This window comes from Gobius niger (genome assembly GCF_951799975.1).
Source record: "Gobius niger genome assembly, chromosome: 11".
NCBI lineage: Eukaryota > Metazoa > Chordata > Actinopteri > Gobiiformes > Gobiidae > Gobius > Gobius niger.
Genome location: NC_136862.1, coordinates 13,368,112 through 13,395,996, shown reverse-complemented (window position 1 = coordinate 13,395,996; position 27,885 = coordinate 13,368,112). Strand labels below are relative to the sequence as shown.

The window sequence follows — 27,885 nt, the reverse complement described above, 5'->3', positions numbered from 1 at the left end:
TTATTATTATGGGTGAGCCTCGTCGATCCAAATCTACATTCCTGCCTTTCATTCCAACCTGTGTCTTTCATCATCAGGAAACTCGCGCTTTCATAAAACTACAATTTGAGATTTCTCATTGATGTTTAACATAATGCGATCTATATGTATGGTGATTTATTTTGTTAATAAAGCAAATGTTTATATTGTTACAAATGGGTTTTTATTATTCACAACACACCGTTACATGTAGGCTACAGCGAAACTCAAGAACAGAACTTTGAAATAAGTTTCTTAAGGCTGCAGCTGCACGACTATTCATTAAAAAAAATCTAAAAATACGACACTTGAGATGAATAAATAAAGCGACATCTGGAGTCTTTCAAAGAGACGAGGAGCCTCAAGCGCCACACATTAAGGTGCTTCATGCAAGTTCTTCTTTAAGAGATCACATCACCACACTCTCTGGGCTGTCAAAAGGCTGTCCCGCTGAGCAGAGTGCTCATCTCCCGGTCACTCACGGCCTCCTGCTGGGCCACTCCCATGGCCTGGGACAAGTACACGGCCAAGAGGTGTTTGCACTGCCAAAGCAAACCAAAGGGTTTATGAATGTGGGCAAATGAGGAAATCAAGTGAAAGATTCTGGGGACAATAAATATCTTGAGTGCAGCGTCTGGATTCTGTTCATCTAAGTCTAAGCCTAACATCATCATAATGAGCAAACACTAAAACAACACAAAATAATGTGGATAAATACAATACTACATTCTAGGAAACAATAAGACAAAGGTGCTTAGTGCTAAAAGTGGCTTTACAGCTCCATTGAAAATGATCCAGTTGTTAATTAGGTCTGCACAACAGAGAAGAGATTGTGCAAATACAGTAACTAAAGGTCAACGCAAACTTAATTCTTCAAAGTAGCTCATTTACACTGCTGGAGCACATAAAAAAAAGTTCACAAGCTCCAGTATTTGGTTGGACGGCCTTTAGCTTTGATTACAGCAGTGTTTCCCAACGACGGGTGCACGGACCCCTGGGGGTACGTCAGCATTTAGCAGGGGGTACTTGGAATAGGTTGTGTTCACGTGACATCACAACATTTTAAAGAGCCCATAGTTTAAAATGGAGGTGGAGGGCAGCTGAAATTTCATGCCGGTAACTATGGTAACTGGCGAATTGCAGATTTTTTGTCTTCGTTTTTGGTGAATATCTATATCTATCGTGAGTGCATAACGCCTGTTTTAAAGTCCTTACATTGGCTCCCTGTCCGTAGCTGAATTGTCTTTAAAATCCTCTTATTTGTTTTTAAAAGCCTTCACGGCCTTGTACCTTCATATCTGTCCGACCTTATTCAGCCTTATACTCCTGCTCGCAGCCTCAGGTCAGGAGACCACTCTTTGTTAGTCGTCCCAAGGTCTCAAAGGAAACTGAGAGCCGATCGTGCCTTTTCAGTTGCAGGCCCGTCATTGTGGAATGCACTGCCCTTGTACCTTAGACAGGCGGAGTCACTTTCTGTTTTTAAGTCGGCTCTTAAAAGTGATCTGTTTACTGTAGCTTTTAATTGAGTTAAGATTCTTTTGTGGTTTTATCTTTTTTGCCTGTTTGTATTACTTGCATTCTTTTCACCTATGTGCTCTTAATTTTTACTGTGACCTTAAGTTCATTGTCTCATCTGGCAGTACATATGAACCAATGTCTAATTATTTCCTCATAACACCCTTCTGTCATCAATAAGAAAGCAGTCACACGCCTCGCACGTACAATAGACATGGACTCTGATCATCCTCTCCACACACACTGCGTCCTGCTGCCATCAGGCCGCAGGTACGCTTTAGGATAAGTTTGGTCCCCTCCGCCATAGCTGCATTGAACGACCTGTAATTTTTTTCCCACCCGCATATTCTTTTTTTGCGTAGTGTGTTGATACTGTCATTTGCTTGTCTGTTATGTGTGTGTCTCTGTGACAGCTGTGAAAACAAATTTCCCCCTGTGGGCGTCCAAAAGTGGAGACAATATTCAAAAACATGAGCCAATAGGAAGAACTTTCAGACATAAATTAACATGTCAGGATTGTGAATCGAAATACTGATGAGGAAAAACATTTGTTTTCTTACTAGAACTGTATTTCTCCCATAGAGTCGTATTGGCCCCCGCCCTCCACCTGACATTATGACATCATCACAGTAAAAACAAAAAAGTTTGTGAACCACTGGATTTACACCACGCGCTCGTTGTGGCATTGTTTCGATTCTTCTGCAGCTTCTGCAATGCCAAAACATCCAAAACATTTTTTTTTTTCAACGGTACCCAGCCCTAGTCATCAGGGAAGAAGAAATCCATTGATGGAATAACCTGGTCATTGAGGATGTTCAGCTGATTTTTAAAAGTAATGTATACAGTAATGTAAAAGCCCGATCAAGCACAAGGTTTACTTTAGCTGAAATGCCTTGGTTCTTTATGACCACATGACATCTTTATCTCGCTGACCTACATGTCCGCAGATCTTTGACCAGCTGCTGCATTATCTCGGGGCCTCCTATAGCATTACCGACCGCATGGACAGGAGCAGTTAATTATTGTTAATTGCAGAGATAAAGACCAAACCACCAGAGTTAGATCTGATGAACCAGCCGCCTGCAAAACTGGATTCTGGTTCGAGAACTATTCACAGGCATCTACAATCTGGTCCGACTCTGTTTCTCACACCGGTTTTAGCCACATCCCTGGGGGAAATCGGACTTTCTGATATTTGGCCGGAGAGCAGGGGTCATCTGCTCGAAAATATTTGGAGTTCGCAAGAAGCCAGTCAGAGCGGAGACGCCCCACTGAGGTCAGACAAACACTGGACCTGTCCACACATGGGACACAGACTGTAGCAGCGTCGGCCCAGGAAGCACAGCTGACTGACAGGAGACAAAGCCAGAGAGCTCCCGCCAGAAATCCCAGTCAATGTGCAACTGGACGGCGCCATTTTTAATCTATTTTTCTTCCATAGACAGTCGCTCAGTCCTTGGGGGATTGGCGATCCAAATATATACACACGTTTTTTATATCAGAATGCACGGGTGATTGGCATAAATAGTCGAGGAGGGATCATAAAGACATAAAAAATAACATTTGCATTTTTCCTTTGGGCTTTTCCCTTCTATCAAATCATCTATTTACTTCAAGTTGATTTATGGATTGTTAAACCTGCTGCCCTCTTTGTATATATTTGATTATCAAGGACTTTTATGGCTATGTTTTGTTTTCATTTTTCAGCTGATAAAGGGGGCGCTGTCTGTAAGGCTTCACCTTCAGAGCAGAGTCGCCTGTTCAATAATCACTCGAGCTGCACTTTCACCAAACCCCCACACTGGCATTTACTGTAAATCTCCCAAACCACAGAGCGGCTGACAGGCTGGGGCAACTTCTCATAAAAAATAGAGAAGTTGAATTCACAAAAACATCACGCCTGATCACAGATGGTTTTTAATTTCATTGCCTAAGTAATGGAGTAAACTTACCTAAGTAGAGTTTCGGGGGATCTGTGCTTTTGTTTTTTGTAACACTTAAGATTACAGTCGGCTAGTTCCATGTGCAGGTACAGGTAACAAGAAAGTAATTACACATGTAAGTACAGGTTTAATAATGGTGTACAAAGAGTAATGAGGGTGTACAACATGTACAGTGGGAAGTGTATAGCATCCACAATGTGATATGTGGATGTTTCTGGTCATTACAAAGTGATAAATAAATAATTGCAAGTTGTCTGCGCCAGGCTGTGGGCCAGGCAGAATAAACACTTTTCCTATTCTCTACAGTCGTGCTTTTGAAGAGATACGAAAGCAGGCGTGGATAGCTGAGCAGGCGTGGGAAACGTAAGGAGCTCCATCTACAGCAAATAGTGGCTAAATAAGCTCTGACTGAATGAAATAAAAACATTGCGATTTAACGTCCTGCCTCTGAGCATCAGAGCCACAGGTGACTGAGTCGGCCCCGCCCACTGGAGCTCCGTGAAGCACAGACCCACGTTACAAAGAAAATTACTTATTTTTTATTATGTCCATTGTACAGTGTCCTTGGGTGTTCTGAAAGGCGCTTTTAAATAAAATGTATTCTTATTCTTATTATTATTATTTCAGTATCATATTGTATACAGTTGTTACACTTTGTACACCATTTAAACTATGGACTTTAAAGTGTAATTATTGTTTGGTGTTACTGTGAGGCACATTGAGTTGTCATGTACATGAAATGTGCCATACAATTAAACTTGCCTTGCCTAATTACCTGTACTTACATGTGTAATTACTGTCTTGTTCCCTGTATCCACACATGGAACTCGCGGGATGTAATCAAAAGTGTTGCCTACTTTGTTTGTAGTTAATGTTGTTGAGAATTTTCTACTTTGACTCCAGTACATTTACAAGGTTAATATTATAGTCACTCACTACTCCACTATATTTCTATAAAGACTCCAAAGTAAAAATTAAATCATGTTTTTTGTCCATTTTAAAAGCCTAATAATGCACATTCTATGACCAGTAGGTGGCGATGTGCAGATGTACTGTCAAATGCCACTGACTCACAACAAAGAAGAAGGTTTGTTCCCGTCGTGTTGCCGTACAGAGGGGAATCCTGGCGCAATTTCTGTGTTTTAGAAGCGGCAAACATTTAACTTCAACTTCAAGAGCATAGTTCTTTGACATAAGTAATGAAATAAAGTCCTCTGACCAACATTTCTACAGTTTCCAGTAAGTAATCAAGAAGAAAAACTAAAATCATTTAAATAAGTTCCCCTCTGGGACCAGAACTCCTCTGAAAATGAGATTCTGAAACTAAGTGGGGCTTTCCAGGTTAAAAAAGGTACATTTAAAAAAAAAAGAAAAGGCAGTAGAGAGTAGTAGCCCCCACCGCCTAGTTTGACCCAAAATGCTATCTTACAATTCCCGCCCATGACTCACCAGCAGGCCGTCATTTCTCCGGAGCACAGTGTAGGCAAAGGCTGGACATGGGCAGAAGTGACAGGACACGAAACAAGTGTAGATCCGCCCAGAGCCTCCAGTAACCTGAACAAAAAAAAAAAAAACATGCTAGATCTCTAAACTCCCACCCGGAAATGACCACATTTTCCCCAGTTTGGCATGACCCAAATGTAAGAGACAAAAAAGCAATGGCAAAGCCTTAACTGGAGAAAATGCACCCGGTTAAGGCGGGGGTTGAGGTTAAAGGAACAGGCCACCGTTTTTACATACTGAGATATGTTCTTACCTGAGCTTAGACGAGTTGATGCGCACCGGTCTGGTCTGGCAAAAAGACCAAAGACGTTGCTAGCATTTAGCCTCTCTCAGCATATTCCTATAGCTCCAAACAGGGGTGAAGTTAGAAGCGACCAAGCAGGGGAAACGTGGAAGAGCTTGGTCGCTTCTAACTTCACCCCTGTTTGGCCCCATAGAGGAGAGGAGGAGAGGCTAAATGCTAACAACATCTTTGGTCTTTTTTTGTGACTGAGCGCACACACAAAGACCAGACAAGTACACATCAACTTGTCTAAGCTCGGGTAAGAACATATATCAGTATGTAAAAACGGTGGCCTCTTCCTTTGACTTAACTTAAAATAGAGTTCAATGTACAGCCCATATATGTACGTGAATGCAACAAACGCCTTTGACAGAGAAAATGTTTTGAATAAGTGATATACATGAGTGGAGTGAAAACAGTGCAGTAGATTAAATTATACTGCAGCTCAGACTTTGTCCGTGGAGGTCCTTTTGTTCTTAATCAAAACACTTGTACGCCTGCTTTTTGTTTTGTCAAGTATGTGTCATGCTTTAATATTGAAATAATATGCTTTGCAGCGCTTCATATTACTCTCAAAAGTGGGTGGCTGAATCATGTTGAGAGGATTGTGTTTTTGCCCATAAAAGTATTAATCGTCAACCTCGTGATAAATTACTGAATCGGCAGAACTATGAATATAAGAAGTACCATGTTTCGATACGAGATAAATATAAACTTTATTACAGTATTGTCTTGCATTCTTTCACACAGCACAATAGGTTACTAAAACACAGTCAACAGTACAAAATTATACACCACACCACTATAAAACTGCAAACAAGTGGAAACAATATTTTGAGTTTGGTTGTGGCTTGTCTTTGCTGTGGGTCTTGGCTGAACTAAATATTAGAGCGTGTCAACTTTTTTTTTGTGGCATCGTTTTTGTCGGTCAGGAAGTGTATTTGACCTTCCACCCTCCAAATACCACCGGGCCTAAGTCAAGATCAAACCAGGTCAAATAAACCCCCTAAATTATGGACTAAATTATGTCTAAAGTTGGTGTAAACTAGAGAAAGAAAGCATCACAGTTAACATCACATTAATTGCTACCATTAAAGGGATATTTCTGGATTTTTGACATAGGGCCTCATTTCCTAGTTATCCAGAGTGTTGCTGGTACCTGGAGATATTTTTTTTGTAATTCATGCAGTTCTTATATTTGAAGAGTTTCGTGGTGCTAGGCTAATGCAAGGCTAGCACATTTCTACGATGCCTGTATTAAAAACAGTGTTACGCACTCTACAGTGCACCTGAGGCGAATCATTTATAACGCCAGACTAACGATATGAATGTCTGTGTCGACAGAATAATTTTTGGAATATAACTGACCTTGCATCACATGAATGATCACATTTTGAGGGACTATTTTCTAGCAGATCACTCCACCTTCCACTTCGTAACACGAAGCAGATGCTGCTCAAATATAAGTTATTTTAAATGTAAAATGGTTAAAATTATTCTATCATACATATCTTCTCCTCATGTGATGTGAATAAAACCCTAGAGTGAAGATTCATGCCGTCCCAAACTTATTTTAGCTTCCCTAGAAAGACAACACAGGCCACACTGAGCCTGGTCTATTGTGATGTGGCGTTAGATGAGAATGTTCTGGGACTACGCCTGGGGATTCCTGGTAAATGGATACAGGGCACAAAGGAGGCTATGGGAGCTGCAGTCTCTCAGCTAACTCAATACTTGCACTAATTAAAACATTTAATCAACAACAACAAAATCGACATCATTCTAGATTTAAGGTTTCAAGCAACTTCTGAGTTCAGAAGGTTGACAATAAAGGTTCTGTTTAGTTTTTCCGATGGCGCATGGAAGCATATTTATCTTTAAATTTCTGTTTGGGAAGTTCAAAACAAGCTCACTTTGATCTCAACATCTCATTTATAATGGCCACATCAGCTCGAGCCTGCTTTTAAATATTCAAAAGAAGCAAGGTTAGATAGAGGCTGTTACTTCCACATTAAGTATTCGAGGAGGTGTTGCACATTTGAACCTTGAGTACTGTGTGTGTACTGTATGTGTATCTGTATTTATTTATTTTTTCTAAACCAAGAGCAGACATTGATTTAGCTCTCGTCTTCAAGCCCCTGACACACGAGAACATTAGCCGTGAGGATTAGCCCGACAGCGCCTAATAACTAATGCCTCCCACAATGGCAGCCCCGGCTCCATTATTCTGCACGTTGTCCATAAATCAGCCCCGCTTGTGACCTACAGAAGCAAAAACCAGCTCATCCGTTAAGGCCATCACTCCACTTCTAACAGAGAGCATGGCGCAATTACATGGACCGGACGCTCTGACGCTGATATGAATACAGCAGGCCGACGAGGGGAGAAAGGCAGCGCGATTCGGGGCCAACTTTCTACAGAAACGGGGTAGTTGAAAAACAGCTCACACTCTGGCTCAGCTTGCAGCTCAAGGGTTTCCCCTCCCAACAAGACACTAAATCAGACGCTGCCCAAGAAATGGTCGCTCGCAGGGGAATACTTATCAGGGCACTGTCGTAAAGTCCAGGCAGGGGTTACTTTAGACGTCCCACTGTTTGGAAAATTCAAGATCTTTGCAGGCTCATAAACTCTCAGTGTTGCTGCAGGAGGAGAGGTGGGAAAGTCACTCACTACTTCAAAAATGTGCCCCTTTTAAGCTTTAAAGGAACAGGCCACCATTTTTACAGGCTGAAATATGTTCTTACCTGAGCTTAGACGACTTGATACATAAGTGTCTGGTCTTTGTGTGTGCCCTCAGTCACACAAAACGACCAAAGATGTTGTTAGCAGTTGGCCTCTCCCAAAGTATTCCTATAGCTACCCTGCTCTTCCACGGGCACGCACAAAAACCAGACAGGTACGTATCAACTCATCTAAGCTCAGGTAAGAACATATCTCAGTATGGAAAAATGGTGGCCTGTTTCTTTAAGCTTTAACACTGTTATAATGTTGCTAGATATAAATGATATAGATTTTCACCCATAAAACTGCAATCTTTATTACTATGTTTTTATTTTTCTGAAAAATGCTTGGTTTTCACCGTCGTATCGATATCGAGATATAGATACAGACGGCATCTCGTCATAGTCGCCGAGGGGGAAAATATAATCTTTTGGGAAACACAATTTTTCCCCCTTTTTAGCCATTTTCTGGTGGAATATGAACCCATTTATCACATACAAATAAAGTCAAGTGTAAATCTGGTCCATATGGATATTTTCTCACAGCAGGTTGTTCTGTAGGAGTGAAAAAACGGCAGTCATAGCAAGCGCTAGCTAGTGTTAGCACTAACACGCCGCTAACATGTAGCATCACGTTACCATTCTCCGTTTTTTTCTGTATTTATGGGCTGTTGAACCACTTTGCTCCTCTCCATGTCTTTGTATCTTTATTTAGTCGAAAACTATATTCATAATTCAGCATTTGTTAAAGTCGTTTTTTTAATAATTGGAGAAATATCAAAATTGTTTTCCCCCTCAACTGTTTTCAAACATGACCATATATGGGCGATTCCAGAGACGCCGTCTGTATCTATCTGAATATCGAGATATGAAATTTTGTCTATATCGTTTAGCGCTAATCGCAACTGACTCTGTGCATAGCTTCAAATCATAACGACGACGCCCCAAGAAGTGACTTCCTGTTTCGATCCAGCACGCCAAAATAAAAGCACACAGCTCGTCTCATTGATTAGTTCTGCAGGCACTTGCAACACTACAAGAATATAACTAAATACACACATTTTAAGTGTTATGTCTGTTAATAGTTTGGCAGAAAGAAAGTTGAACTAATGAACTGCTGAACTAATGAATAAGATGGTGCTTTCATTTTGGTGTGCTGGATCGAAACAGGAAGTCACGTCTTGTTATGATTTGAGGTTATGTACAGAATCAATTTGAATGGTTGGAACTAGCAAATCGCAAACTCTGAAGTTTTTATTTAGGCTTTACAATCCTTTGCAAACATCAAAATACATTGTCCCCATGCAATGCTTCAAATCTATTACCCTGTAGTTAAGACCACGACATGTTCTGAAGTCTTTATTAGCTTTGCCTTTCAGTCTTCTCCTAAATGCCCTTGGACATGCTTAAAAACCTGCCCCTGTGAAATCGATATTCATTTTATATATATAGTATAAAATGAACATCTCAGGACTAACCCAACATCTGTTCTACGCAGCACTAACTTAGTTACTTAATACTTGTCAGAAAATGTGCAATTTGGTATAATATGCAAAGCCGTTTTTATTTTCAACACTTTAATTTGATATTTGTTCACATAAGAGTCCTTCTTCCACCTCTGCACACACTATATCACCCTTACATCAGCGTGACTCACAGCAAACACTTAAAATACTTTTAATTATAGCTTCTCAACAGTGTCACCCGTATATTCTGCACATTAAGTCTGCGTGAACAACATCTAATTATATCGGAAGCCTCTTCAGCTTTTAGGATGAGCTTAAGTTCACAAAGCACCATTCATCTGCAACTTCCTCCACTTTTTACGGCACTTGATGCTCTTTGAACACAGCACACCTGACCTTTAGAAAACTTCTTTTAAAAAACTCCAAGCGAGATTTGTACAGTCCATAAAGGCAGTAATTTGTAGCAGCTCCTGCACTGATGATCCAGTCCTCTCTGCACTTGTTCCCTATAAGGATTTGACAAGATGCACCATTTGGTCTGAAAAGGTCATTGAATGCATTGAATGGAGGCAGGAGCAAAATCCTGGCAGCCAAATGTCACACTCATGAGTTATTCAATTCCTGGAAAGACCAAATAACTAAGTTATTTGGTCTTAGAGAGCTTAAACTGTGGCTCAAATCGACCCAAAGGTGTTCACATGTGTAGAATGTGCCTTATCTAGTTTAATAATCTGTTTTATTGTAACTGTGTTTAATAATGTGTTTTATCTTTGAAACCTAAAAGCCCCCTATGGACAGGTGTAAAAAATTAGCACATGTGCTATAACACTTTAAACAATGCATCTGGTTCATCCAATGTAATTGCTATGTCCATATTAAATAAATAAATAAATGAAAAAATGAAGTTTGTGAGGCCTTGACTGAGAGCGGGTAAACACTATAATAATCATATTAGCTTTACTTGTAAAATAGATTGTAATTCTCAGTGAGGTTTTAACTGGTTAAATAGTTTATTTTTATTTTTATTGACCTTTATTTAACCAGGATAGTCCCACTGAGATTAAAAATCTCTTTTTCAGGGGAGTCCTGGCCCCAGAGAAATAGTTCAAATAAATAGGTCAAATAAAAAGATACAAATGTAAGTGAGATTTGGCATTAGCGCTTTGCTAACTTTCACTAGTGCTAGTGCACTTAAACCATTGCATCTGATTTGTTTAATCTAATCAGTCGATAATAAAGAAACAAATCGTGCGGAGCCTGGTGTCCCAGAGCCCCAGGCTGTTTTTAGCCTCATTGTGTTGTACAGTTGCTTCAATAAAAGTGTTTTCACAGAGACCAAGGAGTTTACAGGAAATGTGGATCACAATGACCAAAAGTCTAAGAAAACAAGAATTTATTTATATCTTATCAAAAGTGAAGTTTGCCAAGTGTTTATGATTTTCAGATTAGCAAACTTTATTATTAAATGTGTCCTTTTTAATGTGGGTGTGCAGATTTACTTGTATTACTTAGTCAGGTAATCTGATTGTTACAATCCTAGATCAGGGACTTGATCATTTATAGTTCTTCAAAATACTGAATGGAAAAGACAAAATATCACTGTGAATGAAAGCCACTGATATTTGCTAAGAAGAAGATCAATAATGGTTTGTCAAACCTGAAAGGCCCTGCGTCCACTGGGGGAAGACACACAGGTGACAGACCGCTGATCGACCAAGTCCAGCGCCTGGAGCGCACAAGGTCCGTAAACAAATTTCAGTCTGAAAGAAACAAATGTTACATTAGTGGTTTGATTTTAATACTGAACAAAGACCAAACAGAATGCAGGACACGAACTTTGCATTTTTAATTGAATGTAGGTCCATCGCAGATGCACTATGTACAAAAGCTTTGTAGCATCATACTCATGTAGGTCTAACCATTAAAAAAACTATGACGAAAAGTTTTATTATGAAGGAGGAACTTACGCAATCAGCATTTCATCAGGAACTGCAAAAACACATCGTTACATATTAGTAGACGTTCAAGTAACGATGAGAGATGACAGCAGTAAATAAAACAATATATTATGTTAAACTACAGACATTTATATAACAGCTCCCTCTACCGGACAATAGACGAACTAAATCTGAGCTAAGGTAAGTAAGAACGCGTTTTCTCCGAAGTGTGTTCCCTGTAGATCACACGGACTGAAAACAATGACCACTGACTGAGAAGATGGAGACATGAGTTAACGCTAAAAGCCACTTTGTTATTATGGCTGAAGCTCAATCGTGGCTAAAACTACACGTGAACAGCCAGCTTGATTCACACAATGAAATTAGTCTCCGTGCACTTACTTTGTGATGTTTCCTTGTATATTTTTTGAATGTCTCTGAATAGTTGTTCTGCTATCGAGGGTAAAAACGGTGAGTGCATTTTGTTTTTGACAGATTTTCGTAGAAAACGCGCTCGCCGGAAGTAGCTCTTTACACTGACCAATGGCGCGCGACCAAAACATTACAAGTTCCGGTTGAAATGTAGTCTTTTTTTTGTTAATAAATAACCTTTTTATTAATATTTAAGAAAGGTATGAGAGCTTCTAAATTAACTACATTATAAATAAACTAACTCTTATGACTCTTAAAATTACATTTATTTATCTTATTATTTCTTCTATTGTTTGGCAAATTACATTGTATTCTAATCTGTGCATTTTTACTATAATAATAAAAAAGTACATATCAATGAACATGGACAGAAGACATTTTTTTGTGGTGAACTGATCCACTTTATTTGATTGGTCTGAACTTTTGTAATAGCCTACTAAAAGACATTGTGCGATACAAACAAAGCAGTTCAACATCATAGGATACAGGGGTATTCAAGTCTTAATTTTAAAAGACAAAAAAGTCATTGTTATTTGAGATAACAGAGCTGGAAAATTGCTCCAATTATTTTGCTTTTTTACTTTTTGGCTTCATTTCGGATTTCTTTACGATTCAAGTTTGTAAACTTTTTTGTCCTTGCTTTTGTAAACACATAACATCCCGTCTGTAGACGGATGCATTATAACAAGATGTTGAAAATGACAGGAAAATAAAATTGTGTGCTATGACTCCAAATCATGACAACAATAGACTGATGCAAACTGTAACAAAGCAGTTAAAAAGCTCAAATTATGTCCACATTCAGTATTTATGAAGAACTGCAGAGGATCATGTTGACCTAATACATTTCAGATTTTTAGCTACAGGCGTGTTGACAAAAGCGCTGGTCATGGGAAAGATATACCATGACGTTATTACGGCGGTACCATACACATAAAACACTTAACTGTGATGCATGTGCACACTAATAGAGTAATGTACCAGCTACAAGAAAAGACTGAAGTAAAAACAGGTTTATGTGAGTGGTGAGGAGACATTAAAGCACATCCTTAGTATACTCCTGTCCCGGAGGTGAATAAGTTACACAGCAGGTAGTATGCTTCTTGTTGTCAAAAGCTACAAAGCAAAAAGTGCAACATTGGTGCAGATCATTCTTTAAGTTTACTTAATTTTTGTCTTTTGAGTAAATAGAAAGACAATTCAAATCCAGTTCAAATTTATGTCTGGACAGTATAAAAAAAAAAAAAGGGATTACAGAGAACCAAATAAGGACATCAAACACCAACGAATATCTCTGAGGAAAATTAAAGCTGCCTTCTTTCTCAAGTCACAAGGCATGGCAAAAACCGCTCTGAAGAAATGACATTTGTATTCACCATGAAATGTCGGGTAAATTCCTGATAGGCTAAAAACCACAGAGAGACCGCTGTGTGTGACGACGAAGGGGAAAATGGCTCACTTTTGTTAGTTCTAAGGGGCCCAGATTTCGCCATCTGAGACGTTAAGCTTATATCGGATGCCAACCTTTCTGTTATATCATCAGTGTTAAAAAATATTGTCTAAAATGGTCCATATTGTGAAGATGGGCGTCAATCCATGCCGGATGAAACATAACTCAGTTTTGCCCTCTCACGTCTCCGGAGTTCAGGCTGTGGTGGCGCTTGGTGCCTGAGGGTGGTACAGTCTCTGCCCCACTCCTGTTCAAGTACTGACCACCGGAGCAGCAGTCTGCCTGTGTGGCCGGGGTTCGGTCCACAGTGGGTTTTGGCTGACGTGTGTGGCTGGACTGGGAGAGACTAGCTGTGATATTAGATATTACACCCCCCATGCTTCCTGTTTAAGTGGATCAATAAAAGCAACATTAAAATAAGAAATAATCAAGTTAAGAAAAACACTGCAAAAAGGTTACTCTATTTACATACAATGATTTTCCTAAAGACAAAGTATCTTTACAGAAATCAAAATTTAGAAATTGTCTTGTGTGATGTTTTGTACATATGAAGTTCTTCATCTTAACAGCTAATACCTTCCCCTAGATCAAGTTTTCTTTCCACCTGACGAGCTGCGTAAGTGCTTCAAGACTAAAATCAAGCCAGGAGATCCCCCGCTTGTCTCATGCCATTGCTGGAGCCGACAGCCAGGGGGCACCATAGCACCAAAATAAAAAGGACACCACCCCCATCCGCTGGTCACAGTCTCCGATGAGCAGGTTAGTTATGGGAGAGAGGAGTGACCGGGCCGCAGCGAAGGCCTCCATTTTAAACCAGGTCTTTCTTGAAGTGGAGCTCAGTCGTCGCTGTCGGAGAGGGTCTCGTATTGCTCGGACAGCAGAGATGGCCAGGCGCGCTGCTGGGCCACAGGGGGAGCTCCGGATGAAGGAGGCGGCTGCGGCTGCTGCTGCTGCTGCTGCTGCTGCACCTGCTGCTGCTGCTGCTGTTGCTGCTGCTGAATTGAAGGAGACGCCATGGAGGTCGGTGGCGTGCTGCTCAGGATGCGCATGGTCAGAGGGTTGTACGGAAACTGCATAGAGCCTAAACAAGATGGAGACAATGAGTACAAGTACAATCATTTCCCTTAAGCAATGAACATACTTTAAAACCTACTGCCTGACCAATTAAAGTCAACACCTGGATTTAACAGCACAAGGCCAGTCTAAATATTGTGTGTGGTGCTTCACCTGTAGAAGAGGGCCGGTCCTCCCAGTTCCACTGTGTTTGGGCCTGGGTCTGTCTGTGGTAATCCCCTTCAGAGTGGACCGAGGACACGGAGGAAGGGCGCTCGCCTCCCGCATAGGCCAGGCCCAGGTTTGGTGACTTTGATTTTCTACTCCCGGCTTTGCCTTGAAGTTTTTGCTTGCCTGAAGATGAACAAAATACAAAACATTAACACTTGGTAACGGCGGTCTAGACGGCACAGTGTAATGGTTCTAATCGTACCCATACTCGGTGATGGGGTGGCCTCCTGCCGACTGTCGCCAGACTGACCAGATTGAGAGACTCCTCCCGGATGTTCCTCCTGACGCTCCTCTAGATTACCCATCAAAGCCTTGCGGATGATGTCCTCCAAGCCTAGGTTACTGGCTGGATCACTGAAGGACTGACTCCTAGGGTTGATGCTACCTACAAACGATACATTAACAAAAGTTCAAAAGAAGATTTGTATAATAGAAGCTTGAACATTAAGGAGCAGTATCTAGTTTACTTACTGGAGGTGGTAACAGCAGGCAAATTAAATATTTCCGTGCCTGGTTGTGCACTTCCTAGGGAATGATTGAAGATGCATTAATTTCAGAATTCATCCGTTTTTTAAAGAATGCTGAATTCTTATCATAGAAATGAAGACAAAAAGAAGGGCATGCATAAAGTGGGAGGTAAAAGTATGTGAACCCTTTGGAATTTTCTTACAGTACATTTCTGCCTAAATTGGTCATCGAATGTGGTCTGATTATTACTAAAATCACACAAATGAGTAAACCATGTCTGCTTGAACTAATACCACCTAAACACTTACATATTTTTCACATTTTTATTGGTCATCACATGTAAAAAAGGGTTCACATACTTTTCCTCCCACTGTACTTGTTAAAAGACTGTTCCATGATTAGACACGTGAAAGTTAGTTAAAAGGAAAAGAATACGGAGCCCCACTTACCAACATCAGAATCACCGACACCAGAAGTGGAGTTCAACTTACGAAAGATCTCCTGCTTTTTGGATACAACCATGGGTGAAGTGTTTTCCAGCTTGGTGAAGAAGGAAGGTAAGTAGCTGATATTCCCCGGAGACCTTGAATCATTCCTGGGGGCAGAGGGGACATTTGAACGCTTTTAGTGTCCATTGAAACTTTTAACTTATACTTTTGACAGTCCAAACTATGAAAATATGTGTAAAAACAAACTTTACGATTAACCTTGTATTTATATTTTTTATTTCTATTGTAGAAGGAATGCCACTTATGTCTTCCATTGTTATAACTGCAAAATGTGGGTTCTTAGAAATTCTTATACATTGATTTGTTTTCTAGCGTTTGTTTCTTTGTTTCTTTCGTTCTATGCTTTCTTTGCTGTATACACTGAGGTATAAACATGCCCAAAAATGTGAGTACACGTGTATGTTTATCTGTAATTTTTTGTTTGTACCGAATGTCAGAGTTATCAGCCTCTCTTCTCTGAGGCGGGAGCGCACCACCCTCCTGCTTATCCATGCCTTGGTAGCTCTGCGGTGGAGATATGGGTTCATAGTTTTCCATTTGCCTGCCACCTCGATCTGGGGACTTGCCAGGCCTACGTAAAAAAAAGGAAAAGTGAATGAGGTACAATAGATGTCATAATAAACACTAATAGCTTTCAAAGGTGCGTCTGCTTTGCGAGTCCCAGCCACTGTACCTGGATCTGGGTTTTTCAGGAGCGTTCTCAGGAGAGACTCTGTTGGAGGGCCTCTGGTGGAAAGGAGGCTGGTTCTCGGGGCTGTAGCGACTGGGTACTTTGGGGCGACCTGAGGACATGGTTGAGACCCCGCTCTGGAATGTCGCAGATGGTGCAGAGGAGGCAGGGGGCGGGTCCTGGTTGCGCGCAAAGTCTTGGGTGATGATGTGCTAAGAATTCAACAGAAAATAAATGACTACCATAGCTTAGTGAAAATCTGGTTTAAGAAGTCACTGCATGTCTTACAGAGATGTGATCAGCCAGGGTCATCATGCGCGTGTGGGTTTTGGAGACTGGGTAGCTGTCTGCTTGAGAGGACGGCGGTGGCTGAGGTGGTTCCCCTTGTTGTCGTTGGTAACGACTCATGTCATAGCCTCGCATAGCAGCTGGGGGAGACAGATCGAAGACAGGGTGAGTTAAGGACTGATGAGACAGGAATAAGTCATGTGCCAGGAGCAACTGATCTGTGTTTCACAGCACTTCACATTGAGACCTTTAAGTAGTGTCTGATGTCTGACTGCTGCGGCGGCAGAGTGCCGTGGCACACTCAAATGACAAGGTCAGTGGGTGAAGACACTTAAGTTATGGCATGTTTACTCCACAAGCAGCTAAATTTAGCCTCAGGGTGTTCAGAGTCGTGAACCTATCAAGCATGAGTCCTTCCAAGAATAAAATGTCATTCTGTGTTTGTACCTGCTGCCTGATGTTGTTGTTGTTGTTGCTGTTGTTGTTGCCCATCTTCTGATTTGTCTGGCTGGGATTGGATCGGGGAGCTGGCAGGACTAATGACCTCAATGGCTCCTCCACTAGGATTGTCATATCGACTTGACGACACTATAAGACAGTTAAGCAACATAAAGTTGAATAAATGATTTAATCATACATATACTGTATAGACGCAGTAGTGTTGTCATTGTTTAGACTCACTAGTGCTGGATGAGTCTGAGCTTTGGGACCCTCGGTTGTCTTTGTCTGAGGCAATCTGACGAGTGATGATGACATCGATGAAGTTGGCAGCTGTGATAGTCGTCTTTCCTCGGGTTCGGAGCTCCTCTTCAATGCGAGATTTGGAGTTCTGGGAGCTTTTGTCTTTGCTAGCGACACCGGATGCATCTGGATAAGCTGAATGGGGCTTTCCCCCTGGCAAAGTCATGGGGTAAGGTGAATGTAAGGATCGCCTCTCTGCCTCTTGCTGCTGCTGCTGCTGCTGCTGCTGCTGCTGCTCAGAAAGGCTCCCTGCACGTCGAGCTGCCATGTCGTCATCTTGGTCATGTTTGTTCTCCTTCACTTTGGACACTTCCATCTGTGGAGCCGAGGCTGCAGCATCTACTAAAGCTGCCAAAGCGTCTGCTGCTGTGCTGTAACGAGAGCTGCTCTGAGCAGCCGCTGTCACAGTCGTTGAATGAGGCCTACAGGAGATACAAAAGTATTGTTAGTAGTGTTTTTTGTGTGTATTAGAAGTTTTCGAAGAACTTACATCAGAGATGTGATGACACTCTTGCCCTGGAAGATGCTGGGCCTCTGTTGAACCACTACATCCTGCGTCCTGAGTGAAGGGGAGGGTGAGTGCAAATATCCACGACTCCCTGGTCGGCCCTGCTGTTCAGCTGCACCGAATACAAAATAATCCTTACAGTAAATAAACATGAAAAGAATATCGTAAAAAGATCCAAAATAAATCCTGACCTGTACGCATGTATTCGTTGGCTCGCTCCCGGTCTCTCTCTCGTTCCCGTATTTCCCGTTCCCGTTCCCGTTCGCGTTCGCGTTCCCTCTGTTCCCGCTCTTTCTCCTGCTGCTCCCGGTCCCGCTCCCTCTCTCGCTCCCTCTCCCTCTCTGCATTGGCCGCAGCAGCTGCAGCCATGTGTGCCGGATGACCTGAAAACAGTAACAAACATTACAGATTTCGTTAAAAAAAGACCCGAAAATAAAAGCAGGATTCCCATTTTAATTTGACACGGTCACTTAAACTAATTGAATGCGTCACCACATGTTCTTTCTCCATTTCTGTTGATAGAAACAATTTAATGACAAAAGTACATAGAAAATAAAGAAAAGGGGTTGTTTTACACATAATAGATACAGTATAAAAGATTTGCAGCAAATTTAACTGGATTTCTTAAGCAAGTTTCTTTGGTCAGAAATAATCCAACTTTGAGAACACAGACACAGAGAGCCTTTCAGACCAACCTCACAGACCTGAGGCCAGTTCAGGGCTGTGCTCTTAGAGACGAGTGAAGAACATGGAGATGAAGAGAGGGAAGCACAAGAGGGTAGGGTGGGAGAGGGAGGGGTCCTCACCTGGCGGTATGGAGGATTGGTTGAAAGCCCTAGGAGGGAAAGGGGGCTGAGGTCCAGGGAGGAAGGCGAAGCGTTCCAAAGTGGGAGTACCTGTTCCCCCAGGGTGAGGCAACAGGATAGTTGGAGACATCTGGGCTAGATCAATAATCCCTTTTACAGACAGAAGCAAAGGGCCAACGGTGAACAACATGAACCAATTCATCAATTTCTGAATGTATGAACACCGTATACAGTTAACCCATCACCTTCATCAATAGGGCTCCCAAATACAAAAAGCAACAGGGCTGCAGTGTAGAATAGTGGTCAACTTGTAACAGGGCAACCACAAAAGACCATACCCAATTCACAATGAGTAGAAGCCAATCAAATGCAGCCCAAAAATAGAGCAAATCTGAAAAATGTATCTGGTCATTTGCTTCTGGGCGTCTGGAAAAGGTAGCCACTAATTCACGAGCACACAGCCTGCATACTACAGCCCTTCCCGCCCTTAGGCTCTCCCTGCATGTGCAGGTCGGAGCTGATGGAGGGCCATACCTCTCGCTGTAGCAGGATAGGGGATAACAGGCTGTTCCCGTGGTGACAAGCGGGCCATGTCCGGCCGAGGGATGACTTGCATCTGCTGTGATGTGATGTAATCGTTGAGGATGGTCTGCCGCGTGTTCTCCATGGTGTAGAGCTGGTAGTTGTTATGGTAACCCGTTGGGGACGGCTGTCTCTGGAACATGAAAGCTGCTGTAGAGTGGAAGACAAAAACACTTTAGAAACTGTGGAACTTAAATGCAACATCAATATTTCCTGTGCGTATTGTACCGGGGTCCAGCACTCGATGGAAGCCCATGGTAGGGTCCAGATGTGGGGGCAGATGTGCACGGTACACTTCTCCAGGAACAGGCCGGTGGTGGGGGTCAAAGGGGCTGTGAGAAGCCACAGGGTCACTGCTGGACACTGGGGACTTGGCGGGGATGTTGTCCCTCTGCGTTGGTGTCATTGCACGCTTTCTTTCATGTTGCGCAGATTTTGACGAGCTTATAGCACCTTCAGGGAAAATAAAATGAAATTTATGACATGCCATCAACAAAACTGACTCTGAGCTTGTGTGATTGAAAGGCCTGTAAGTACCCTCTCGGCCCAGCAGAGGCGAGCCCCGGGACATAGAGCTGGTGCTGTAGTTGACAGGAGTTCTCCGAGCGTTGGCGTCTTCATACATGCCCGGGCTGAGCTGGGATTTGTTGGCCTCTTGGTTGGTGGAGCGCAGGACTGATGTGGAGTTGACCACACTGTGCCGTATGGCCTTGCTTTCCTCATATTTGGCCCGTTCCATTGGATCCATTGGCGGCATTCCATGAGGAAGCTTGTTTGGACTAGTGATGAGGGACTTGACATTGTGCTTAAGGGTAGGCTGATTTAGATGATGCTGGAACAAATGTATACAAGTCAGAAACAAATGTCCAAAACACCACAATTAATGTTCCTTTTATATTTATTTTTACCTCCATGCCTCTTCTGTCCGACATCTCTGGGGTCTTACAGCAGTCGGGACCAGACTCTTGTCGAGGAATTTCATGAATTGACCGCCCCATTTCTTTGATTGTATTAACTCCCTCATATGGTTTGCCTTTACCAATACCTCCTTCAAAAGTCCGTATAGGGGGGCTCTCTCTTTTCAGTTGCTTTCCATATTTCATGGCCTCATCATAAGCTTCAGCAGAAGCTCTAGGTGTTCCTGAAATGTTATTAGCACCTTAGTGCACTATAATTCAATGTTTATTGTACAATCAGACACTATTAAAGGTGAATGTTTACCTTGCATTATAGAGCCAGGGATTAAAGGTCTATCCTTTTCTCCATGGAGAGCTTCTCTTGGTAAGGCTCTGGTAATTAAACCTATTGAAGGAAAAACAACATTAGTCCGTCATTTGAATTGACTGCTACATTTTATGTGTCCAATGACAAACCTTCAAAAGGAGCTCCTTCTCTGCCGGGGTGTCCTCTGATCATGGGCCCCTCTATCATGTCATAAGTACGCTTTAGCTCATGGCCAGTGCGCGGGCTACGAGTGTTTTCTCTGGGGTTCTTGATAGCTTTTCAGAAAGTGACATAATTAAAATCAAATAAAAAGATATGGTGCGATGTGATATGCCAAATTATCAGATGATTACTCACCATCGTAAGAGAGTATGTGACCACTTTTGCCTTCGTAAATAACATGAGCTTTAGCCAGTTCTCCACGAGCCTTTTCTGGACTGTTAAGGTCCTCTGCCGTCAGCTTTGTCATCGTGCCCTTCAAGAGATCAGCAGCAATGCTAGACTGGGGCAAAGCCGGGGTGCCCTGTATAACAAAGAAGTACACATGAACAAAATCCCAGGATGTAAACCAACTTTAACTTTAAATTAAACATGTTCCTGACCTGAGTAATTGATCCTCTGAAAGGTAACCCTTCAGCCACCTTTGGGTTTCCCCCTGAGAGAGACACAGGTGAGACATGAGTCCCTTGGACAAAACAAAGACGGTGCTTTTGTTAGTGATCACGGTTAATACCAGGTTTGTTAGGATCCTGTTGGCGAGGCAGACCCAGAGATATGGAGCCCACTGCACTCTTAGTTCCTTCTGGCCCATAGACGGCATGGGACGGCAGGTAAGTGCCAGGAGTACCCTACAAAAGCAAAAGTCAGTTTTTATGAAAACACCATTTTGTGTTGTACATTTCTGTCATTAACTTTTTCTTAACGTTAGTTTCAGAATCCAGCAATAAGGTCTGAGATCGACCCAGAATAACTAATATTAAACGGACCATATCACGGTCAATTTACTTTGATTTACATAACTTTACCTGTGAGATGGAGCCACCCTGGATAAAAGATGGCTTGTCAGTGGGTTTGGTGGTTGGAATGAGAGGAGGAGGAGAGGGAATGTTGGGTGGTCGACTGGGCCGGCCCAGTGCCAAACGAACTCCATCCGGAGTCTGCACAAGCTGGTTGGGGGAAGCACGAAGGACTGTAGAAACATAAATAATAAAGTAATTATTTTCAGGATGAACATATCAATTATTACTGTAACAGAAGACATGTCGGTAGTGTTGGAAAGCCGATGATTAATTTGTGAACGGTGCCAAAGTCACTGAAGTCAGAAATCAAATAATAAATGTATAAAAAAGCTAAGTCATTGTCTATATCAAGATAGATAATAAAAAGCTGAGAATACACAGCCACAACTGGGTCCCGGGAATCGAAGAGCAGACACACACATCTTCACACTGGTGCAGATGTGTGTGTGACTGTATTTGTGTACTGAGAGGCATGATGAATATGGTTCATTTATCACCTTTGGAAAACCTTTTGTTCCTTAAGTCACTACATATAAACTAAATATATCCTGGAAATTATATAACAGAGCTGTGGGTACATAAACCTCTGAACAACAGGAAATGTTTCAACAAGTGGCGTTAGGAGGAACTCTACTTCAAAAGTTTTGAAAAACACACCAAGCAAATCCATTGTGCATTGCTGAAATAAAACGTGCTGTGATGCTGCTGTGAATGAAAGGTAGATATCGCTCGTGTCTCGGGTATGTAATAAGTTCAGGGCACGGACATGCTACAAAGTTGAGGATGGGGATTGTCTGATGGTATCATTTTTGTCATACCTGGGTAACTTTGGTCACGTTTCTCATGATGTGACAATCTATGTACATATAAATAAATGTGGCAAATATAAAAGCCTAATCGTAATTTAGTTAATGCATGCACAGAACACCAACAAAAAAATGTTTCAATAAGCTTCTGCAGTGTCAAAAGAATCCAGTGTTGCATTCATTTTTCACCAAGATCTTGTATTGATGATGAGAGAGTCTGACCACTGCAAAGTCTTCTCCAGCACGTCCCAAAGATTCTCAATGGGGTTAAGATCTGGATTCTGTGGCCAATCCATATGCGGAAATGATGTCTCCTGCTCTTGAACCACCCTTTCACATTATGAGCGTGATGAATCCTCCCATTGTCATCTTGTAATATGCTCATGCCATCATGGAAGAAGGAATCCCTAGATGGAATAACCTGGTCATTCAGGACGTTCAGCTGATCTCATTCTTTGGACTCATAGTGTTGCTGAACCTAGACTTGACCGACTGCAGCATCACCAGATCATATCAGTTAAATCCTTTTTCTTTGGTCTGGCAATGTATAAGCTACTATGCATTCACTTACAAAAAAATATACAAGAAAGTATACACAAAGTAGTCAGTTGTGGAGAGACCAGAATTTGTCTCAATGGTATAAAATGCTTGGCAAAATCTCCAATACAATTTCCCAAGCAGTTTATTGACCTGTGCAGATGAATGCCACGTAGTTGGACTAGTAAACCGATAATCTGGTTATTCAGATTAAAGAAACAAGAATAAACAACCCCCCCCTATGTGATCACACAGATGACTGACAGCAAAAGCCAGCCCAGTAGAACTGAGGACTCCCACACTGAAACAGGTAGGTAGGAAATATGTTCAGCAGCGTAATGGCAGCTACTCTGCTCTTTACAGCACTCAGACTAAAAGATGTTAAAAGCTTTGCAAAACACAACCCATAACACGCGCCACAGCTGCTTTCACAACGCTGCCACTAGAAACTAAGGGACTAAACAATGAGCGCAAACCAGAGGCATCAAGTGTCCCATCAACAAAACATGCAGTGTATACACGTGCGCCGGGCACTGAAAGGGTATTGTGCGAACTCCGGGAGAAATCAAAACTCGTTTAAGTCCATGTTTAGGCTCACATCAGCAAGGGTGCAGTGTGGGTCCGGGTAAGGAGTGGACTTTGGCTGGATTTTGCAGCACTCTATGAATGAACCAGGGGACTGAGACAAGCCAAAGACAAAGTCAAGCACCAGCCAAGGGAGAGAATCTGGTGAATTTGAGTAAAATCAGCTGACATGCTTGTGTTAACTTTGTTGATGTAAACAATAGAGGATGGAATATTATAACAGTGTTATTTACGGTTACTATGGAGAGCAGTAACTATATTTAATATTTTGGCTTTATTAAGTAATGCAGTAGAAATCAAGCGACACAAACATGCGGCCCCGGAGGATCTGTCAGAGCATCACAAGGGACAATTGACACCCAGAAAGACGGAAACTACAGCTGTGTGAGTAGGTTAGCTGGACTTTTTGGTCGTGCAAGATGACTTTGAATTCTCTGTTTTACATATAAACGTGCTGTTGACTTTTATTTCTGTACATACTGCACACGTAGTTATTTCATGAAATCCTGTGAACACATGGTCTTATGAGTGTCCCGCACTGCACACACTCTACGCAAAACCGTACTCTTATCCGCGCCAAACCTGTTCAGTATGCAACCTGACGTTAAGCGTGCCAAAACACATCTTTGAAGACATCTTGCTGTTTTCTCACCGTCTCTGTCGAGTATGTTGGGGCTGCGGGTGTTGAAAGGTGGTCTCCGATCAAAGTCTCCCGGATCCTGCCTCTGCTTATCCTCCTGAGCCGACTCGTGCACTGCCTTGATCTGATGCTGTAACATAGCATATCCACTGATGGGCACGCCACCAGGACCAAACGGACCAGGAACCTACATGACAGAGGAAAGAATGATATGAAAAGAAAAAAACAGGAACATTCGCAATGCCTGTTGCATGGGCATAATCCTCGACACGACATTAAGACTGTTACAGGACGATGGCTCACCATTGGTGGGATTGCAGCTGCCCGCTGATGCATCTGCTTGATGCTTGGCTGCTTCGGTGAAGACATTAGCACAGAGGATGGAGGGCTGAGCAGTGAAGGCTTGTCCATCGAGTATATCCTACAGATCAGGAACGCATTTGGTAAAAACATAAAAACATTTGACAGGAACAGAAACAGAAACTAAACAAACCTCTGTCTGTCCGGCTCTGCTTCCACATCCTCATCTGCACTACAGGTGGCGCTGGAGTCATCATCAGAATGAAGCTGCCTTTGCCTTTCACTTTGATCTCCCTTTTCCCCTTTGTCCTTTGTCTCAGGCTCCACCTTAACCTGCACCTCTCCACTCTTCATGTCCATATCCTGAGGCTCCGTTTTGGGCTTTACGTAACAAGTGGCCCTGGACTTCTCCTCCTGGGACTCCCGCTCGCTGTCCGGGCTCTTCTCTTCCTTCACTCGCAGTTCTCCAAATGAGGACTCGGAAGTCTTATTAGCAGCCTGACCTTTGTCCTGATCTGAGCACTGAGCGTCTCCTGCAGTGCTGTCCACTCTTTTTGAGTCACTGGACTTGGACGTGTCGGCCTGAGAGGGGGATGGGGCACTCTCTGTGTCAGAACTGTTGTCGGCACCTGATAGAGAAAGTAAAACTGGTCAGTGCAAGTGTAAAATGATGATATTCGCACTGTCATTAAGTCATTTGTACAGAAAGTGGGACAGGTTCATGTATTTCTATATAGTACATGAGGAGATATCCAGGCCCTCAAAATGTTCTGACATTTAATCTCTTATCTCCCTTATAACAGTGCCTCCCTGTGCCATTGTGTCTACCACTGCAGTTGTTTCCATGGCGATGCTCGACCAGATGGTGTATCTTTGCAAAACAAATTGCCAATGCATTAAATGTATCAAACTGAAAATCAGAAAAGCACCCACAGCATGCTTGGGGACTTCCAAATGTGTGCATGTGCCTATAAACCTATTTTCATAAAGTCTGCTGTACAATACATGTTATGGGACAATCTGCTGGCGACTCGTAACCGAAGAGCAGTTTGGGTTTCCATGAGACAAAGGGAAAGTCAAATAAACATTACAGAAAACCTTGTGACCTTCCTCTGCCGCCACTGCTATCTTGGGAAGTGCAGATTATGTGAATTACATGAAAGTCTGGAACTGAACAAAGCAAACATACAAAAACAATAAATAAATAAAGACAATCAGCCGCGAGTCAGTCACGAAAAATGCTCCGATGGCACAGTCCTGCCTCAATCCTGCGGCAAATGGAAAAGGTCTGTGTCAGGGAGACCAGCACATCAAACAAATACACTTTCTTTGTGTTCAGAGGTTTCTGGAGTCTTCAAAGCCAAACACTGCTCTGCGACAGGCACCCTGGTAGACCTAATTAGTTCATATCTTATTTCTCCTCAAGCAAGAATCTCTTTTGTAATCTCATCTCGTCTGTTTTTTGATAAAAAAGGAGACACATCGTTTGCCAGCTTTTCAAACAAGGGTTTTAGACTAGGATACTTCGCGGTGACCTGCTGTCAGTCTTAAAATAATGTCCATTTCCTGCTAATACTGCAAAGTTGACTTCGGCACAATACAAACAATATAATTTAACCCAATGGCGCAATGTGAGTGTATCTATACTCATTGTTTTTCAAATGTTTATTCAACTAGCTGTCCTCTGACCTTCACTGTCATCTGCGTTGTCTTCATCATCGTCAGGCGACGCTGTGGACAGGCTTTCACCTTGAGCCCTGTCCCGGTCCCTCCCCTGAAAGCAAAGAGCAGTTCATTAATATACTCTACATTTAATGCTAACACTTAAGCTGAAGTACCAATAGCATGGGCAGTAAATTACCTGGTTGTGCTGCTGAAGCAAGTTGTCCAGGTTGTGGCGCCTCTTGTAATTAAAGTAAAAGTTCTTGCATTGCGCTTCACTTTTGGTGCCCACCATTTTGGCAATTGCGGTCCAGTCACGTCCATGCTCTAACAAACCTATGAAAGTGTTATTAAACGTGTTATTCCTTGGTACTGCTAGTAAAGAATTAGAACAAAACGTTCATTTCCAGGCATCGCCTGTAACGCTGAGCTCAATCTCAATAGATCAGTTTGAGCTGCTTCAATGAGAAGCAGTCATCACAAACCTTGAATATTACTGTAAAACGACTACACTCGTGAGTGTCCTGTTGCCATGGCGGCCCTACAGTCTGCCATTAAAGACTAAGCCGTGCCTACAATCAGCTTTGATGGTCTCAGTGACAGCACTCAGCCAAGCCGTGCAGACCTGGACCACCGCCATTTACCTTTGACATAATGTCGCCTCCTCTCTAAATCCCGTGGCCCCTGTGACCCCGACATCTCACACCTCCTCCCTGCTCAACTGGGAAGGGCTGTATAAGCAGCTTGACAAAGCAACAATAAAGCCTAAAAAGAAGCTACTTTACATCACAGAGAAAAGAGGAAGATTTGTTTTGGCTTTAATTTACGCAATATTAAGTAAATTTCTCGGACTAAGTCATCCTTGAATAAAATGCAAGTAATTAACCTTGTATATTTAGATACAGACTACAGACACACACAAACAGATCTGATCATCTGTAGTGCTTTCGCTATCTTTGTTTGTACTTCATATCAAGGAAAATAACCTGATTAATCCAAACCAAATAACTTCACATTGTAACTCCTCTAATATGAATATTTTCAGCCTTGTTCAAGTTTTTCAAGTATTTTTAATAAGACTTTTATGACCCTGCTTTATTGGGAAAACCAATGTAAGTAAAATGGCAAAATAAGCCTGGGACTACAGATGAAAATTAGCCATTGTGGCTAACTCTGGCTCATTTCCATATGGACTTTGAGAACTCATGTTAATATTTATGCACCGTCCCATCTTAAAAAGAAAAAAAGCAGCCTGCATAATTATCCCTGTAGAGCTGCTTGAAAGAACTTTCTGAACCTACTTTATCACATGATGGAAGCCGCTAATCTGCAGTCATATCTAGCATAAAGGCCTAAAAGCCTAAGGAGATCTACACTGAAGTCCATTTCTTCAAAGCAATGAAAAATCTGTAAAGCAATTAATCCATAATCATCTCTATTTAAGGCGAATAGTTTAATGTTTTTACATTTAAGAGTCTAGTATTTGACGGCATCAAAGTAAAAGTCACATAATTATGAAGCAACTCAAAAGTGCAGCATTTCAAACTAGAATTTAGATGAGGTAAAACTTTGGTTAATGACTAAAAACTGACATGCGTAAGACAATGCAACCATCATGGCCTGTTTGCTGGTTTTTTCAAAGTGACTTGTACAGCAGAAGACAAGCCAACGAGGCTCAACCCATGAACGGCCTGTGACTCAAATGCTAAGAGAATTTAACCGTGCTCTGCTGCATCTGAGAAACGAACTCCAGCAACATCAGAGAGGAGAGGGGAAAGTGGTTCGGAGAGGAAAACCGATACAGCTTATGAGGCAGAAAATATTAGAGGAAAGAAAAAAAAAAGGCATTCATTACCTTTTTTGGCAATCTCCATCTCCTCCTCGGTCCAGCGAGAAGTTTCTCCGGTTTCTCCAGAACCAGCTAAGAAAAAAAAAAATCAGACGAAGACAAGACTGAGTGCCATTAGCGGAAAAAATGGGGGAGAGAGT

At 42.1% G+C, this 27,885-nt stretch overlaps 2 protein-coding genes across 3 annotated transcripts in view; both read right to left on the bottom strand.

Annotated features, from left to right (window-relative positions):
* Positions 1-204: 204 nt before the first annotated feature.
* On the bottom strand, positions 205-11,904 carry zswim7 (zinc finger, SWIM-type containing 7). Of its 2 annotated transcripts, XM_079566185.1 has the most exons (5): positions 11,788-11,904; positions 11,416-11,437; positions 11,106-11,208; positions 4,926-5,030; positions 205-560 (listed from the first exon to the last, which is right to left on the bottom strand). In XM_079566185.1, the coding sequence occupies exons 1-5, from the start codon at positions 11,864-11,866 to the stop codon at positions 453-455; spliced, it is 417 nt and encodes a 138-aa protein (XP_079422311.1). In that variant the 5' UTR covers positions 11,867-11,904; the 3' UTR covers positions 205-452. The 2 variants fall into 2 exon arrangements, with proteins under 2 accessions (XP_079422311.1, XP_079422312.1); XM_079566186.1 differs by lacking the exons at positions 11,416-11,437; positions 11,788-11,904 and adding an exon at positions 11,285-11,396.
* Positions 11,905-12,241: 337 nt separating this feature from the next.
* ncor1 (nuclear receptor corepressor 1) overlaps positions 12,242-27,885 on the bottom strand; it is a 35,381-nt gene continuing 19,737 nt past the window's right edge. The window contains 30 exon segments of the mRNA XM_079566508.1: positions 12,242-14,348; positions 14,495-14,674; positions 14,754-14,936; positions 15,023-15,076; positions 15,469-15,614; positions 15,956-16,099; positions 16,202-16,410; positions 16,487-16,626; positions 16,934-17,074; positions 17,168-17,649; positions 17,718-17,847; positions 17,927-18,118; positions 18,542-18,691; positions 19,076-19,273; positions 19,352-19,576; positions 19,661-19,955; positions 20,032-20,264; positions 20,345-20,425; positions 20,497-20,622; positions 20,705-20,870; positions 20,950-20,993; positions 20,996-21,078; positions 21,080-21,195; positions 21,373-21,536; positions 23,947-24,121; positions 24,238-24,355; positions 24,428-24,863; positions 25,924-26,008; positions 26,096-26,232; positions 27,752-27,817. Coding sequence (XP_079422634.1) covers positions 14,104-14,348; positions 14,495-14,674; positions 14,754-14,936; positions 15,023-15,076; positions 15,469-15,614; positions 15,956-16,099; positions 16,202-16,410; positions 16,487-16,626; positions 16,934-17,074; positions 17,168-17,649; positions 17,718-17,847; positions 17,927-18,118; positions 18,542-18,691; positions 19,076-19,273; positions 19,352-19,576; positions 19,661-19,955; positions 20,032-20,264; positions 20,345-20,425; positions 20,497-20,622; positions 20,705-20,870; positions 20,950-20,993; positions 20,996-21,078; positions 21,080-21,195; positions 21,373-21,536; positions 23,947-24,121; positions 24,238-24,355; positions 24,428-24,863; positions 25,924-26,008; positions 26,096-26,232; positions 27,752-27,817 — 5,144 coding nt within the window. The 3' untranslated portion in view covers positions 12,242-14,103.